The sequence below is a fragment of the Mytilus californianus genome, unplaced genomic scaffold (assembly GCF_021869535.1).
Source record: "Mytilus californianus isolate M0D057914Y unplaced genomic scaffold, xbMytCali1.0.p SCAF_5, whole genome shotgun sequence".
NCBI lineage: Eukaryota > Metazoa > Mollusca > Bivalvia > Mytilida > Mytilidae > Mytilus > Mytilus californianus.
The window spans coordinates 101,144,864-101,159,951 of record NW_026262701.1 but is presented as its reverse complement, the minus strand read 5'-3'; the positions used below and the strand labels follow the sequence as shown (position 1 = coordinate 101,159,951).

The window sequence follows — 15,088 nt, the reverse complement described above, 5'->3', positions numbered from 1 at the left end:
TTGACTACATTTATTCTGTGTCAGAAACCTATAATGTGCCAAATATTTAATTACAATCCAATTCAGACCTGTATCAAGCTTGAATATTGTGTCCATTTTTGCCCCAACTGTTCAGGGTTGGACCTCTGCGGTCGTATCCAGCTGCGCTTGGCAAAGCAGTTTATTTTGTCATATGAAATACTCACTTATTATGAGTAATAGGATAACAATATTTGTTATATGGGATGCTTGCAAGGTTGACATGTCTATCAGATAGGGTTTACCTGACCTTTACCTTATTTCATGGATAAGTGATCAAGGTTAATTTTTCATGGGCTATGAACAATAGGTCCACTATATTTGGTGTATGTAATGATTGTTAGGTGTACAGTTTCATCTGATCTTGACCTTTTTCATGGTTTACTGTACTTATGGTTTGGTTTATTTCTAAGATACTTTAAGCAACAAGGGCTACTTTATTTGGTGAATGTATTGATTGTTAGGTGTACATGTCTGTCTGGTAGGGCTTATCCGACCTTTACCTCATTTTCATGGATCATTGGTCAATGTTAAGTTTTCATGGTTATATCCGTTTCTCAGATACTATAATGGAAAGGTCATTTATATTTGGTGAATGATATAATTATAAGATGTACATGTCTGTCTGCCAGGGTTCCGGGACCTTGTCCTTATTCACATGGATCATTTATAATGTTAAGTTTATGTGCAACATGTAGTAAAACCTTCATATTACAGACCTTGAACATAATTTTAATCCTTCATATTGCAGCCTTCAACACAAGTTCAATCATGATAAGAAAAGCAGGCGAGACATTTCAGCATGTGCACTCTTGCATTAATTTTTATACGACCGCAAAAAATTTGCGTTCGTATATGGCTATCATGTCGGAGTCGTTGTCCGAAAACTCTATGAAATTTTACCAGAAAGTTCATTACCACAAAAGGTAGGTTGGGATTGATTTTGGGGGTTATGGTACCAACAATTTAGGAATTAGGGGCCAAAAACAAGCATTTTTGTAGTTTCCGGACAATAACTTGTGTGTTAGTATATGGATCTCTCTGAAATTGTATCCACAAGGTTCCATATCACAAGGGGGAAGGCTGTTAAAAGTTTATGGAACTCTCTGAAATTGTACATTTTTCCTGAAAAGAAAATAACATTCAAAATTTCAAAAAAAAATTGGGGGGGGGGGGGGGGGGGGGATTTTTTCATACTTTTTTTCTTAAAATTTTTGAAATTTTTTTGGGGGGGGGGGGCAGTGACAAATTTTTTAGGGGGATTTTTTTCCCAAAATTTTCCATTTTTACATTGATTATTTCTGATTTATATATAAAAGCAACAAATACTGATATGGCAGGAGATACAGGGTGTGTAAATTATTATATATAACAGATAAACTAAGTATTGTGCAACAGCGCAGTATTGTGAAATAGCAAGAAATCTTCAATCGAAAATAAATACAAGTCTTTTAACCAATTTCAATGGCATTAAATTAAGTCTTTTAATTTTTGGGATTCTAACCTTGTATTACTATTTTGGATATTGGGCGTAATTTTTAAATTGGTCTACATTGAGGTCCAAAAGGTCCAATATTAAACTTTGTTTGATTTCATCAAAAACTGAATTATTGCGGCTCTATGATATGCTGAATCTTATTGTGTATTTAGATTTTTTATTTTGGGCCCTGTTTTCAAATTAGTCCATATTCAGGTTCGAAGGGTCCAAAATTAAACTTTGTGTGATTTCAACTAAAATTAAATTTTTGGTGGTTTTTTTATATGCTGAATCTAACCATGTTGTTAGATTTTGGATATCAGACAATTCTTGGTAAATTAAATGTCCCATTTCAAAATTTTAAGATCTTTGACCACATTTATTTTGTGTCAGAAACCTAAGTGATTAAGTGACTCCTGTGGGAAGATATTGATCTTAATGACTCTCAATATACATTTCAATCAATATCAGAAAAGCTGGCATGAAATTTCAGTGTGAGCACTTTTGTTGTTTATTTGTGTATAATTGTGTGTTACAGATTGAGATCCTGTTTGTTCCGGGTGACTTACTTTTCATGGGATAATGGGGTTAATCCTCAGGCTTTGTCATTCATGTGGTCCCGACTCCTGAAGTTCATATTTTTCCCTAATCTCTCAGTTTTAATTTTTTAATATTTTTTATTTGCAGAATGATTATATACATATACAGTTTTGCCTTTTTGTTACCTGAAAAATGTAAATATATTATCTTATGTTCTTAATATCTTTTTGAGAAATCTGAATTACCTATAGATAACAGATGGTTTTTACGAGAAATGGAAACATCAATATCTCACTGCTAAAAACATTAACAGGTTGGTTATAAATCAGTTCTTGTAAATGTAAAACATAGAATGTTTACAAATCATAGTGACTTTTACTGTTAAATAGCAATATGTTCCAAACTTCCCAGGAACTAAATTAATACTGGTACTTACATTCTAATTTTCAACAACGAAGGAAAAGCAGTGAGAATGTCATTCATACAATTTGAGGATTCAAACTAAAGATGTCAAACAATCTCCAAATATTCTCTGATTTTGTATTTAAAGTGTTCTTGTTTATAGAAATTGTCATGCTTTCTATTATGATAAAAGCAAATATCATAGGAGTATTCCTCTTTCAACTGCACTAGACCAATGATTCAAAACAGGTTTGAACATATTGAATTTAACTTTTAAATATCTTTATTTCTCACACAATACATATCACAGATTTTTACTGGTAAAATTGCATAAATACTGTGGATTCATTTTTTTTGTGATTTTGCCAAAGTCTGCATACAAGCCTAAAGAAAAATTGGTAATTCGTTGAACATCAATTTGTGGTTTACCTTTACTCACGCAAACCACAAAAATTAGAATCCAACGAATAATAATGAATCCACAGTAATTGGCTCTTCCAACCTCGTAAAATAGTATTTTATGCACAGTGCTCGTTATTTTATGATGAAACAAATTATGTTATACGTATGATTTAAAATAAAATATTAATTTAATTTGTCACCCTTGACAACGAAATAAAAGTAACAATGCTTTAACAAGTTTGGGCACACAAAAATATCTTGTATTCATAAATCCTCAAATAATGACACATTCTTGTCTCATGTCCCTTTTTCACATGCAAAACAAAACCTGACAATAAATTATTACGTAACCACATCATCCTGATTTTCTGATACAAAATGTTTTACTTCTATACAACTGTCATTTGTTTCATCATTAAGTCTTTTCTTCACAAGCTTTTCTTCATTAGCCTTGTCAAGTAAATGTTTGAAACTAAGATATATATCTTTCACATCACAGTCATTTTTCCGTTTCTTCCATTTTTCTAGTAAAGCCTCATTCTGACCACCTTCAACGAACTGTCTCTCATCTTTAATATCTAACACTGTAGTAGCTACCATTGCTGCCCCTTGTTCCGCTAGCTGCTTGGACTTTTCCCTGAAATAAAAATGAGTTTTGTACCGTGTTCCCACATAGCATCCTTCTTCGACAATTCTTGTTTCCTCTTTACTACACAATTGAAGGAACATTTGTTACTAGAAAGATACTATTTATTAATCTTCTTCATAAAGATTCTTCATTTAAAAGCTGAAGTATTTATATATCCCTGGCTTACAAATGTTTGGTTTTAAATGTTCCTGATGCAGTTCAACCCAGAAAAGCTCTTTGGACACATCACATATATGTTTATTTATTTGCCACACAGTAGAAAAGTTAAAGAGATCTTAAAAAAAGATTATAATGTAATTCCAAAGATGAATGTGTGTCATTATTCACGATTGGTACATTTATTCTCATAACTAGGAGTTAAATTGTTTGTACAGGAATATTATTGAAATAAAATGCTCCGCTGGGGCGCAGCTTGATACGACCGCAGAGGTCGAACCCTGAACAGTTGGGGCAAGTATGAACACAACATTTAAGCTTGATACAGCACTGAATTTGGATTGCAATTAAATATTTGACACAGCATAGGTTTCTGACACAGAATGAAAGTGGTCTAAGAACTTAAAAATTTTCAATTTACCTATTCAAACCATATCATTATTATTTGCTTTTATATATAAATCAGAAATAACCAATTTAAAATGGAAAATTCTAAAGAAAAAAAAGGAAAAAAAAATCCCCCCCCCCCCCCCAAATTTTTTTGAACCCCCTTACTCAATCCCAGCCTTCCCTTTGTGATGTGGAACCTTGTAGTACAATTTCATAAAGATCCATACACTTACACACAAGTTATTGTCATGAAACAAGAAAAATGCTTGTTTTTTGCCCCTTTTTGGCCCCTAATCCCTAAAATTTGGAGGCAATTACCCCCAAAATCAATCCCAGCATTCCCTTTGTGATATGGAACCTTGTGATACAATGTCAGAGAGATCCATACACTTACACACAAGCTATTGTCATGAAACTAGAAAAATGCTTGTTTTTTGCCCCTTTTTGGCCCCTAATTCCTAAAATTTGGAGGCAATTACCCCCAAAATCAATCCCAGCATTCCCCATTGTGATATGGAACCTTGTGGTACAATGTCAGAGAGATCCATACACTTACACACAAGTTATGTCTGGAAGTTACAAAAATACTTATTTTTGGCCCCTTTTTCCTTAACTGTTGGTACCATAACCCCCAAAATCAATCCCCACCTTCCTTTTGTGGTATTGAACCTTATGGTAAAATTTCATTGAGATCCATTCACTTAAACTCAAGTTAGAGTGCGAAAACTAATGTGTCTATAGCTATTGTATTTATTCAAATTTTTGACGTCATAATTGAAAAGTGATTGTTGCTTAATGTCAGAAGGTTATTCCAAGACAGATTTAAGGTCATTCGGATTCTAAATTCAGCTAAAAACCAAAAGTGTAAATACGATGATTATGGAACAGTTACTTTCCAAGAATTTAAATACCATAATTAACACCAACTGATTTTCATGAAAGTTTTATTTCCTTGGCAAAAAGCTATTGAGATATACATAAATCAAATAAAAAATTACTGAATTTTTCTTTTCCATTATTTCAAAATAGTATGAGACTTATACATAATGCTCATTACCACAGATCGAGTTAGATGTTGGGTGGTGTCACTTTTACAGTTCTCTAGTTATGTCCCTTTATAATGTATATGCAAGTGGGAGCATCATCTGGACACATTCTCCAATTATTTAAAGTTAAGGAAGTCAACAATGATTGATACCACCAAGTGATGGCAATGGCTCAAACAGCCCAAAGGACTAGGTGAGCCGATGAAATTTTGTTGTCACAGGAATGAATTCAATTATTAGGCATAGAACATTCTGTATGTGCCTGTATTAAGTCAGGAGCCTTTAATTCAGTGGTTGTCGTTTGTTGCAGTATATCAGCTTTGTTTTTCATTTATTGTTTTGTACATAAATCCATTATTTAATTAGAATTGTTTTACAGTTGACAGTTGGGGACCTTTTATAGCTTGCTATGCAGTATGGGTTTTGCTCATTGTTGAAGGCCGTACGGTAACCTACAGGTGCTAACTTCTACCTCATTTGGTCTCTGCTGGAGAGTTGTCTCATTGGCAATCATATTCCACATCTACTTAGTTTTATATTAGAAGTTTAAGGTGGACATTGCATATTCAAACAGATGTTGGTTTTAGCATTGTGTTCCGAGTCTCATTGATTTTTACCTTTTTTAAGTTTTAATTTTTATCCATTATCTTAACTGTGGATTCATTATTTGTGGGATACAAATTTTCATGGGTACAGGTGAATCACATATTTAAATGTTCCATCGAATAACAAATTTTCTATAGGCTTGAACGCAGACCATGGCAAAACCACAAAATCAAATATTCACGAAAATACAAGTTTTCCACAATCCATGAAAATCGGTACCCACGTAAATAAATGAATCAACAGTACTTTGTATATTAAGAAATTTGTCTTACCAAAATGGAGTTGTATAAACAGTTCCACCAACATTCAGAATACAGTTATAACATCTGTCTTCTTTCCTTTCTGTCTGTATAATATAAATAAAAAGTCAGGCTTACAATTGTAGAATTTGTAAAATCAAGGTTTAAATGCACATCTTATTAGATATTTAAAGATAAGAAAGCTGGATGCCAATAAGGATTTATTTCTTGAATAAATGAAAACTGACTTTAAACTGCTGTCAGAGGCATAAGCTGTCTGAATGCAGTTCTTTTATACCTGTCTATAAGAATATAGTCTGTCTTTTATAGGGTTCTTATATACCTGTCTATAAGAATATATGTTGTGTTTATTGAATTCTTATATGCCTGTCTATCAGAGAATATAAGCTGACATTCATAGTTGGTTGTCATATCAAAAGCTAACATTATTCTATAAACCCTAATACTATTATGCTTCACACAAAATTATGAGTGATATTTTGACTTTTGAAAAACTGACACAAAAAATTTCCCCTCAGGTTTGAAATTTAAATGTCATTTTGTTGTATAGCTAATGCAATTTAATGTCAGTATTTTTATTAGGATTTTCTTAACATCAGCATAAATGTTTAAAGTAAACAATATTGCATCAAAAGTCTAAGATCATATAATATAGTGATTATGTTTTGTTAACCAATGTTTAGGTTGTAATAATGACTGTTTAACAGAAGTTTTCAAAATACCACATCATATTCTAGTTTGTTAATCCCTGCTCTCTTTGTTGCTTCATATAATCTTTGTTTTGGGGTAATCTTTGGAGGAAATTCTTTTCTGTAATGAAATATAATAATACTCTTTATAATTTCTAAATAATAATTAATAAGAAAAAACAATAAAAAATGTTCTTCTGTGAAATTTATAAGAGGAAAAGATTGGACAGAATGCAAAGTTAAGGATGTACTTAGGTGAAATTAAAAAAAAATAGAATTTAAAATTGATACTATTGGTCAGAAGAGCATTATTAAGGAACAAAAATAAGCTAAAAATATTGATAGGTTATGGAGCTCCTTTTGAGAAATTTAATTTTTTTTAAATGGTGGGAAAGGCTGACTCCGACTTTTACCTTATATTTGCATTGGTATTATTTGGGTTTCAAATCGAAAGAAAAGAAATCTAGAATATGCTTAAATTTTGGTAAATGACCGTTAAAGAGCTATTGAAGTCTTATATGAAAAGAAAAATGGGTGTTATGGGGCAAAATATTTTACCCTGTATCGTAGGAAAAAAACCAAGGAGTTCCAACATCTGACAAAAATTCCTAAACCTGACCTAAGTACATCCTTAAGTTAATTTGTGTCAATGGCACTAGAGTTTTTGTGTAAATAGACGTGGCAACTGTCATCTGTAAGCAATGTATTGATATTTAGGAGGTGGTAAATGTTTGTTCTGCCTTGTAAGATTCAATTTATGGTATCTTAAAAGGCAACATACAAATGGGACATTTGGCACCATAAAACATAGTTTAATTGAACACTTTCCTATGGAAACAATCTTGACGAAATAAGAAACAAATTGTTGAAGTCTTCCAAGCAAGACGGTGTCGTCTGCAAATAATATGAGCAGAAATGGTAAATTCAAAATTTTTGTAAGGGAAACCTCGAAATTAAAATAGCAGATGCACACCTTCATGTCCTGTAGAAGAATCTCTGCAAGTTTGGTTGAATTCTGTCAAGCAGTTTTTAAGGAATTGAAGATTACAAACTGATAAGCAGAAAAGACCAAGTCCGCTTTTTGTATGGGAAACACCGAAAATAACACAGATCAAAAATTAAAATAGCACCTGCACAACTTCATGTTCTGTAAAAAAAATCTGTGCAAGTTTGGTTGATATCTGTTCTGTCGTTTTAAAGTTGTTGTAGATAAACATAAGTGTGTCATGGAAGAACACAAGACAACAGAAGTCATCCCTATGTGTTTCCCAACCTTGCCGCTGTCAGTCAACCCAATAATTAATTTAACATTTCTTCCCTCAGTTGAATTTTTATAAATATCTATGAAAATTCATTTTTCCTGAATGCAAGAAAATTAGCAGTCTGATTAAAATCAAACCTCTCAGCGCTCCTATTTTCTGATATGTCTGACATATAAATAAAAAGGGCCGGAGGACCTTTTTCAGGACGTCGGGATTGGACATTAAAATTTTATTTTCATGGGAATTTGGGATTTACACCTATCGGGACTCGGGAATTAATAATTAATTTTTTTGGGATCCGGGAAAGGATGTTTTATATTTTTCGGGAATTCGGGATGACATCCCCTCCTACCGCCCCTCAATAAGCGATAGCAAGTGAGAGGTTTGATTTTAATCAGACTAGAAAATTAGTGCCCATGAAAATAAATGAATTCGCACTGTATGATATTCTAAATGACTTACTTGTAAAATTTAAAGGGCATCTCTATAGTTGTGTGTCCATCATCTGTAGTAACAACATGAATCTCAGTTTCTTTATCATATTTCATGGCTAATAACTTTGTCATAGATTGTTTATGTTGTTGGTAATATTCCTGAAGACCCCATATTTCACTGAAGAATAAAAGTTAGTCAAAATGTTAATGATGTGACATGTTAATTTACTTATTTTAAAAATGAAAAGTTATCTTCCTATTTTTTTTTATTGGGAATGTACTTTTTTTGCATTATATAAATATCTATTATTTTTATGTTCAAATCATCTTTGCAAAATTTTACATGGTGAAATTCAGAATATTGGCAAAAGCTATTCTTATAACTTTGGTTTTTAGTTAATTTGAGTAATTTCAGGCACAATGTATCCCCCTCACTGATCGCCAACACAGTCATTTCCCACAGAGTTTGGTCTGTACCTGGATTCCTTCACAGTAATTAAAGAAGAGATTGGTTCATTACAGCCTCAGCTATTTCTTTCCTAATGATAACTACAGCAAGCATTTTATCCCCTACTTCCATCAATGTAGTGTAACTACAGTCAGAGTTTGATCCCTTACCTAATTTTCTTCAAGGTAACTACAAAGTTTGGTCCCTTAACTGCATTCTCCATAGTAACTACAGCTAGACTTTAGTCAGTTATATATTCCCATAGTAAATACAAGACTTTGGCTTTTAGATGATTTTTTCCATAGTAGTCCTTTGTCAGTTATCTGATTTATTCCACAGTAAACTATGATTTCCCAAGTGTTAACAACAGCAAAAGTTTGGCTCTAGTACATCATTCCCTTACTTGTAACTACTGAAAGCATTTGACACCTACCTGAACTCCTCCATAGTAACTGCAGTCAGACTTTGATCACCTTCTTTTATGTCCATGTCTTTATACATCATTTGTAATATACAATATTTGGTGTTTATAGCATTGTTGTCCCAATCTATTGCCTTAAATACAAAACATATTTCATAAGCCCATATATAATAAATCATTAACTTCCAAGGCCAGTTTTCAAAATTTCAGATGAGGCAATGAAGCCCTTTTTTTTATTTTCCACCAAAAATTATCTAAGAATATCTGACATGTCTGATGCTTCAACAACTTTCATTTAACAATTTTAAAAAGTTGTGACTAAAATAAAATGGCAGCTGACAGATGTTTCAATTTTCATTATCATTGGGGTTAAATTGATGACTGTCACTGCAGTACAGACATTACAAGAAGTCAGACAGAAAATTAGATAGAATAACTTTTTAAACATTCAAAAGAATTAGAACTCAATCTTTGTCATCAGCATATATTAAGAAAGAGGAAAACATGGAATGTATCTGAGGCAAACATTACAGTTAACATGGTTAAATGAAGAAATCAACTATTTGATAAATTTGGATGAGGCAAACTGAAGTTAGAGAATGAATCAATTCCGGGACGTACAGACGGACATACAGACAAAAAGGCAAAAACTTAATGCCCCCTCCGATACAGCTGGGGCATAAAAAAAGTTGATGTCTGTAATTGATAATTTTGATAACTAGTAATTAAATTGGGTGTCCATATTGCTGTGTGGAATGTATTATTATGAATGAATTAGGACTTTAAATCTATGCCTCATGTAAGGGAGAGTACTACACACTGCACATTAGAGAACAAATAACCCTTTAAAAAAGTCTTTGAGGGTTTTGTAGGTGGTCTGTTACAAGGCTATTCATTCCTTTTGTTTAAAATGAGGACTTTTTTGAAATCTATAAAGACAGACCCAATATTGTTGATTTCTTTCTAATACTCAATATAATAGATATAATCTGGGATGTCAAAGTTGACCGGTTTTATTTTGTCTACTGTAACAACCTGCACAGAATTACCGTTTTTAATACTTTAGCTTTTAGTGTAAGTATTTAGACCCTTGATTTCTATTTAGGCCAGTAAATTTATTGTTTTATCTAAATAAATTGTAGTTTATGATAAATTTTAATGTAAAAATGTTTCATGACAATGTATTTAAATGGAGGGAGTTTTGAAAATTCATAATTTCCATTGTTTTGACAATTAAAGTGTCAGCTCATTTCCTTAAATTTCACAAGGTATCATCTAATGATTTTGCCCATGTTGACTTATTTGCAGATCTTGTCCTGCTTATAATTTTTGTTGTTCACAGTTTCTCTGTATCTACTATAGTTTCACCAAAAAAACAGAAATCTGAAATCTGTAAAAAAATACTTCTTCCTATAAGGAGTTAAATTTATCATTTATCATTTCAGCTATGTTGACTATTTTGTTAAAAAAACTGTCCTGCTGATCATTTCCTATGTTATTGCGAACCCAATGAAAGTTTTCCACAGTGCCATCTCTATCTTGACCAGGTATTTAAACTTTTGCAAGTTCACCTGTCCTATTGAATAAATACAATAGCTATTGTTCTCTGTGTAGTTTATTCTCTGGGACCTTTAAATTTCTTCTAAGAGAAATCTATCATTCATTGATTAAATTACCTCAGTAAAAAAATGATCTTATATGTAGACAAAAATACTTTTTTTATACTCATTAACTGCGTGTGATGATGTAGTTATTCAATATTAATAATATATTTTCATTCAGTTTAATATAAACATTGATTCAATCAAAAAAAGTTGATTTCTGACAAAACTTTCAACATTGTTCCTTTTAAAAAAAAGATTGTTTGACATGAATAAGAACTTGAAAATAATGATGTTTCAAATTAAGATCTTCTTAAATGTATTCTATAACTGAACAAAAAAAAAATCAAATTTCAATAGGAACATTGATAAAACTTTTGTTAGAAATTAACTTTTTATGATTGAATCAATGTTTGTACTAAACTGAATGAAAATATATTATTAATATTGAATAAATACATCATCACACGCAATTAATGAGTATAAAAAAAGTATTTTTGTCTATATATAAGAATTTTTTTTTACTGAGGTAATTTAATCAATGAATGATAGATTTCTCTTAGAAGAAATTTAAAGGTCCCAGAGAATAAACTACACAGAGAACAATAGCTATTGTATTTATTCAATAGGACAGGTGCACTTGCAAAAGTTTAAATACCTGGTCAAGATAGAGATGGCACTGTGGAAAACTTTCATTGGGTTCGCAATAACAGTTTCTCTCTATCTACTATCGTTCAACAGAAAATGCAAAAATGGGTAAATTAGTGTTTCAAGGGCAATAACTCATATGAAGAGTCAACTGACAATTTTGACTTCTCAACTTATTTGAAGAACTGGTCCTTTTAGAGCCACACTTTATTTATCATAGTTTTAAAGATAACAGCCAACATTGGTAAAAATTTGTAATAATCATCAATTAAGGGCAATAACTCCTTTTGTCAAAATGAATGGTAGGTAGCTATATAGATCTTGTTAGGGCTATTCCATTAAAATGTCTGTGGGAGGGTATGAAGGGAAGTTTAATTATTGAATGTGGGTCATGGGTCTTTTTTCAGTATGCGTCTATTACCATTCTGCAAAATTATCTAAAAAATGGTTCTTGGTTGTAGGGATATTTTGAAAGTCCCTTCCTACCCTCCCACATACATTTTAATAGAATAGCCCTTATTCTGAACATTTCTGCCAATGTTAGATTTTCCCTTTCAATAATTGTTTTATAGGTAATGGACAATACCTTCATTTTACCCCATATTCTATTTTTAGCATTGGCAGCCATGAAAGTAGGAAGGTGATATCATATTTAAAACTAAATACCCCAAGGATGATTGTGGTAAGTTTGGTTGCAATTAACCGGGTAGTTTCAGAGGAGAGAATTTTCCTTAAATTAATAGATGCTGACGGCACAGATGCCAATTGATGAGAAAAGCTCACATAGCCCTGTGGGCCAAGTTAACTAAAAAGAGGAAACTTCTAGTATTTCATCATATTTGACAATAGCATTATTTTGTAAAAAGAACCTACCATTTTCACATATTCTCTAACAATATCTAGTAATGGTATTATCCCCTCCTTTCTAAAAATAGAAGGATTCCTTTCTGCTGCCCTAGCAACCATCACTGAGGTGCATCCCGTGTCCTTTGCAAACTTCTGTATGTCAGAACAATCTTTCAACTCTTTTGAACCGCCACTATAAGAATATAAATGGAAATGCTTGTACATAATTATATATATTCCATAAAGTGTCACAAGAATCTTTATAAGAATATAAATGGAAATGCTTGTACATAATTATATATATTCCATAAAGTGTCACAAGAATCTTTATGTCCCTGTATGGTAATATTCCATTTTTTCACAAATTTCAGTCCATTTGTTGTATTATAATTGTGATTTTAACCCTGGACACCTTGAGCTAAAAATCAATATGGCTCTCCTTTCCCTTATATGAGACCATAAATCCATGTTTTGTTCCAATCCCATGAAAAAAAGCTATAATTATCAGCAGGTAATCACTGTTCTGCATTCATTTAGGTTTATTTAAGTAACTATGACCATGACATATTGATCTCGGAATCAATAGGGATCTGCCTTTCATTATGTGTGACCATATATGCCAGTCTGTTTCCATTCCCATGTAAGGTTCTGGAGTTATTATCAGAAAAATCCTTTGTGCATTTATTTCGGTCTATCTAGTAACTTTTGAACCTGATCTTGGAAATCTCAAAATTAATAGGGAGGAAGCTTCTATTATATGACCATATATCTAAGTAAGGTTGCGACCCAATATAAAGTATTTGTTTTATCATCTAAAAACTAAAATGACTGATCGGCTCTGTGTGTGGCTCTGTGGCATGGGGTATAATGATAATTTCAACATTATTTTCAAACAAATCTAACTCTTATAAAAGAAGGAATGGGACAAAGCTGCAATAATGGTAACTTTTGATAAAACTTGTTAAAATATAGAGCTGCGCCATACGCGCATGATACGCCTGTCTCTCTTTTAGCTTGCTTTAACTCTGCAATGTAGGGACCCTATTTCAATAGATATAAACAAGTCACCCAAGTTTCATGAAAACTACTTAAAGCCATTTGGATTAATTGTCCGAAACCTGGACCCTCCCCTTTTTTAATGAGTAAAGTCCAAATATCCCAAATATTAATAAAATGCTTCGCTGAGCGCAGCTGGATACAACTGCAGAGGTCCAACCCTGAACAGTTGGGGCGAAAATGGACACAATATTCACACTTGATACAGGTCTGAATTTGGATTGTAATTAAATATTCGACACATAATAGGTTTCTGACTACGAATAACTGAAATTTATATTCAATTTTTTGCTTTTGTGTAATACACTATGCTGTTGCGAATTGAACCCCCCCCCCAACAAAAAAAAATAAAATTTACACCCCTTTTTTTTGCTTTTGTGAAATACACTATGCTGTTGCGTATTGACCCCCCCCCCCCCCCCCCCCAAAAAAAAAAATCTTTTACATTGTCCATTAACCAGGAAACCCTTGTTTTTCCCCTTTTTTGCCCCTAATTCCTAAACGGTTTGAGCCATAACCCCCCAAAGCCAATCCTAACCATCCCTTTGTGGTATGGAAGCTTGTGGTATAATTTCAGACAGATCCATACACTTAAACACAAGTTATTGTCTGGAGAGTTACAAAAATGCTTATTTTTGGCCCTTATTCCTTAACTGTTAGTACAATAACCCCCAAAATCAATCACAACCTTCCTTTTGTGGTAATGAACCTTATGGTAAAATTTCATAGAGATCTGTTCGCTTAAACTAAAGTTATTGTGCGAAAACCAATGTGTCTTCGGACGACGACAAGGCCAACGTCATACCAAAATACGACTGCAAAAATGGTCGTTTAAAAATCAGAAATTTAAAAAAATCAAGAGGGAACTTATTTTTAATATATATAAACAATTCAATAAAGTGTCATGAAAATTGGTCAAAGCATTTTTGAGTTGTAGTTAGAATACTTGAATATCCCCCATTCTTTTATGAATAAAATCACATAACTCAGAAAGATAAAATCTAAAATTTATAAAAATTACAAGGGAGCTTACCTCAATAGATATAAAGAATTCAACAAAGTTTCATGGAAATTGGTGAAAGAATTTTTTAGTTATTGTCCAAAGTGTGGACGACAGACGGACAATGATATACCATAAAAGATCCTGACTTTAAAGACGGGCTTATAATAAAAGGTTTTGGTTATTTTTGAGTTTTATAGAAAGCAAGTATAAGAATCATTATTGCTTTATTAGTTTATTGTTTACCGGTAGTTTGTTTATTATGATGAATATTTGCATTATAATCAATCTGCCCTTCAATGGGCTCCTTGATTGAGTAAATAAAGTTATCTGTTATTATATGTACACTGGTAAATTGGTTTTTGTTCTTTTTTTTTTAACAGGACACTGAACCTTACTTGGCAATAACAGGGATAGACAAACTTTCTGCTATCTTTCTGATAAAATCATTCCTATTAGCATGTCTAGGTCTTTCTTCCTTAGTTCTACCATGAACTGTCAAGGCCGACACACCTGTCTTCTCTATTATCCTGGCTAACTCAATAGTCTCTTCTAACTGTTAATCAAAATGTAATATGATATTGACTTTTTTAAACATTTTTATTTACATTCCACCACCACAGATTGTATTAACCACGACTGTAATACTGAGTGAACAAAGTTGATCATGGCCAAATTAATTTTTTTTTTTAATGTTAGGTATGTATAAATCCCTGAACAATATAGTGCCTTTTCTA

At 32.2% G+C, this 15,088-nt stretch overlaps 1 protein-coding gene across 2 annotated transcripts in view; it reads right to left on the bottom strand.

The window, feature by feature from the left end:
- Positions 1–2,702: 2,702 nt before the first annotated feature.
- The window catches only part of LOC127702136 (tRNA-dihydrouridine(20) synthase [NAD(P)+]-like), a 28,343-nt gene continuing 15,957 nt past the window's right edge, over positions 2,703–15,088 (bottom strand). For both annotated transcript variants that reach the window (XM_052206232.1, XM_052206233.1), the window contains exons 9-15: positions 14,750–14,907; positions 12,323–12,488; positions 9,213–9,334; positions 8,360–8,509; positions 6,669–6,756; positions 5,959–6,032; positions 2,703–3,476 (exon numbers count right to left, since the gene is read on the bottom strand). In XM_052206232.1, the coding sequence (XP_052062192.1) occupies positions 3,182–3,476; positions 5,959–6,032; positions 6,669–6,756; positions 8,360–8,509; positions 9,213–9,334; positions 12,323–12,488; positions 14,750–14,907 (1,053 nt within the window). In that variant the 3' untranslated portion in view covers positions 2,703–3,181. The remainder of the gene's footprint in view (positions 3,477–5,958; positions 6,033–6,668; positions 6,757–8,359; positions 8,510–9,212; positions 9,335–12,322; positions 12,489–14,749; positions 14,908–15,088) is intronic.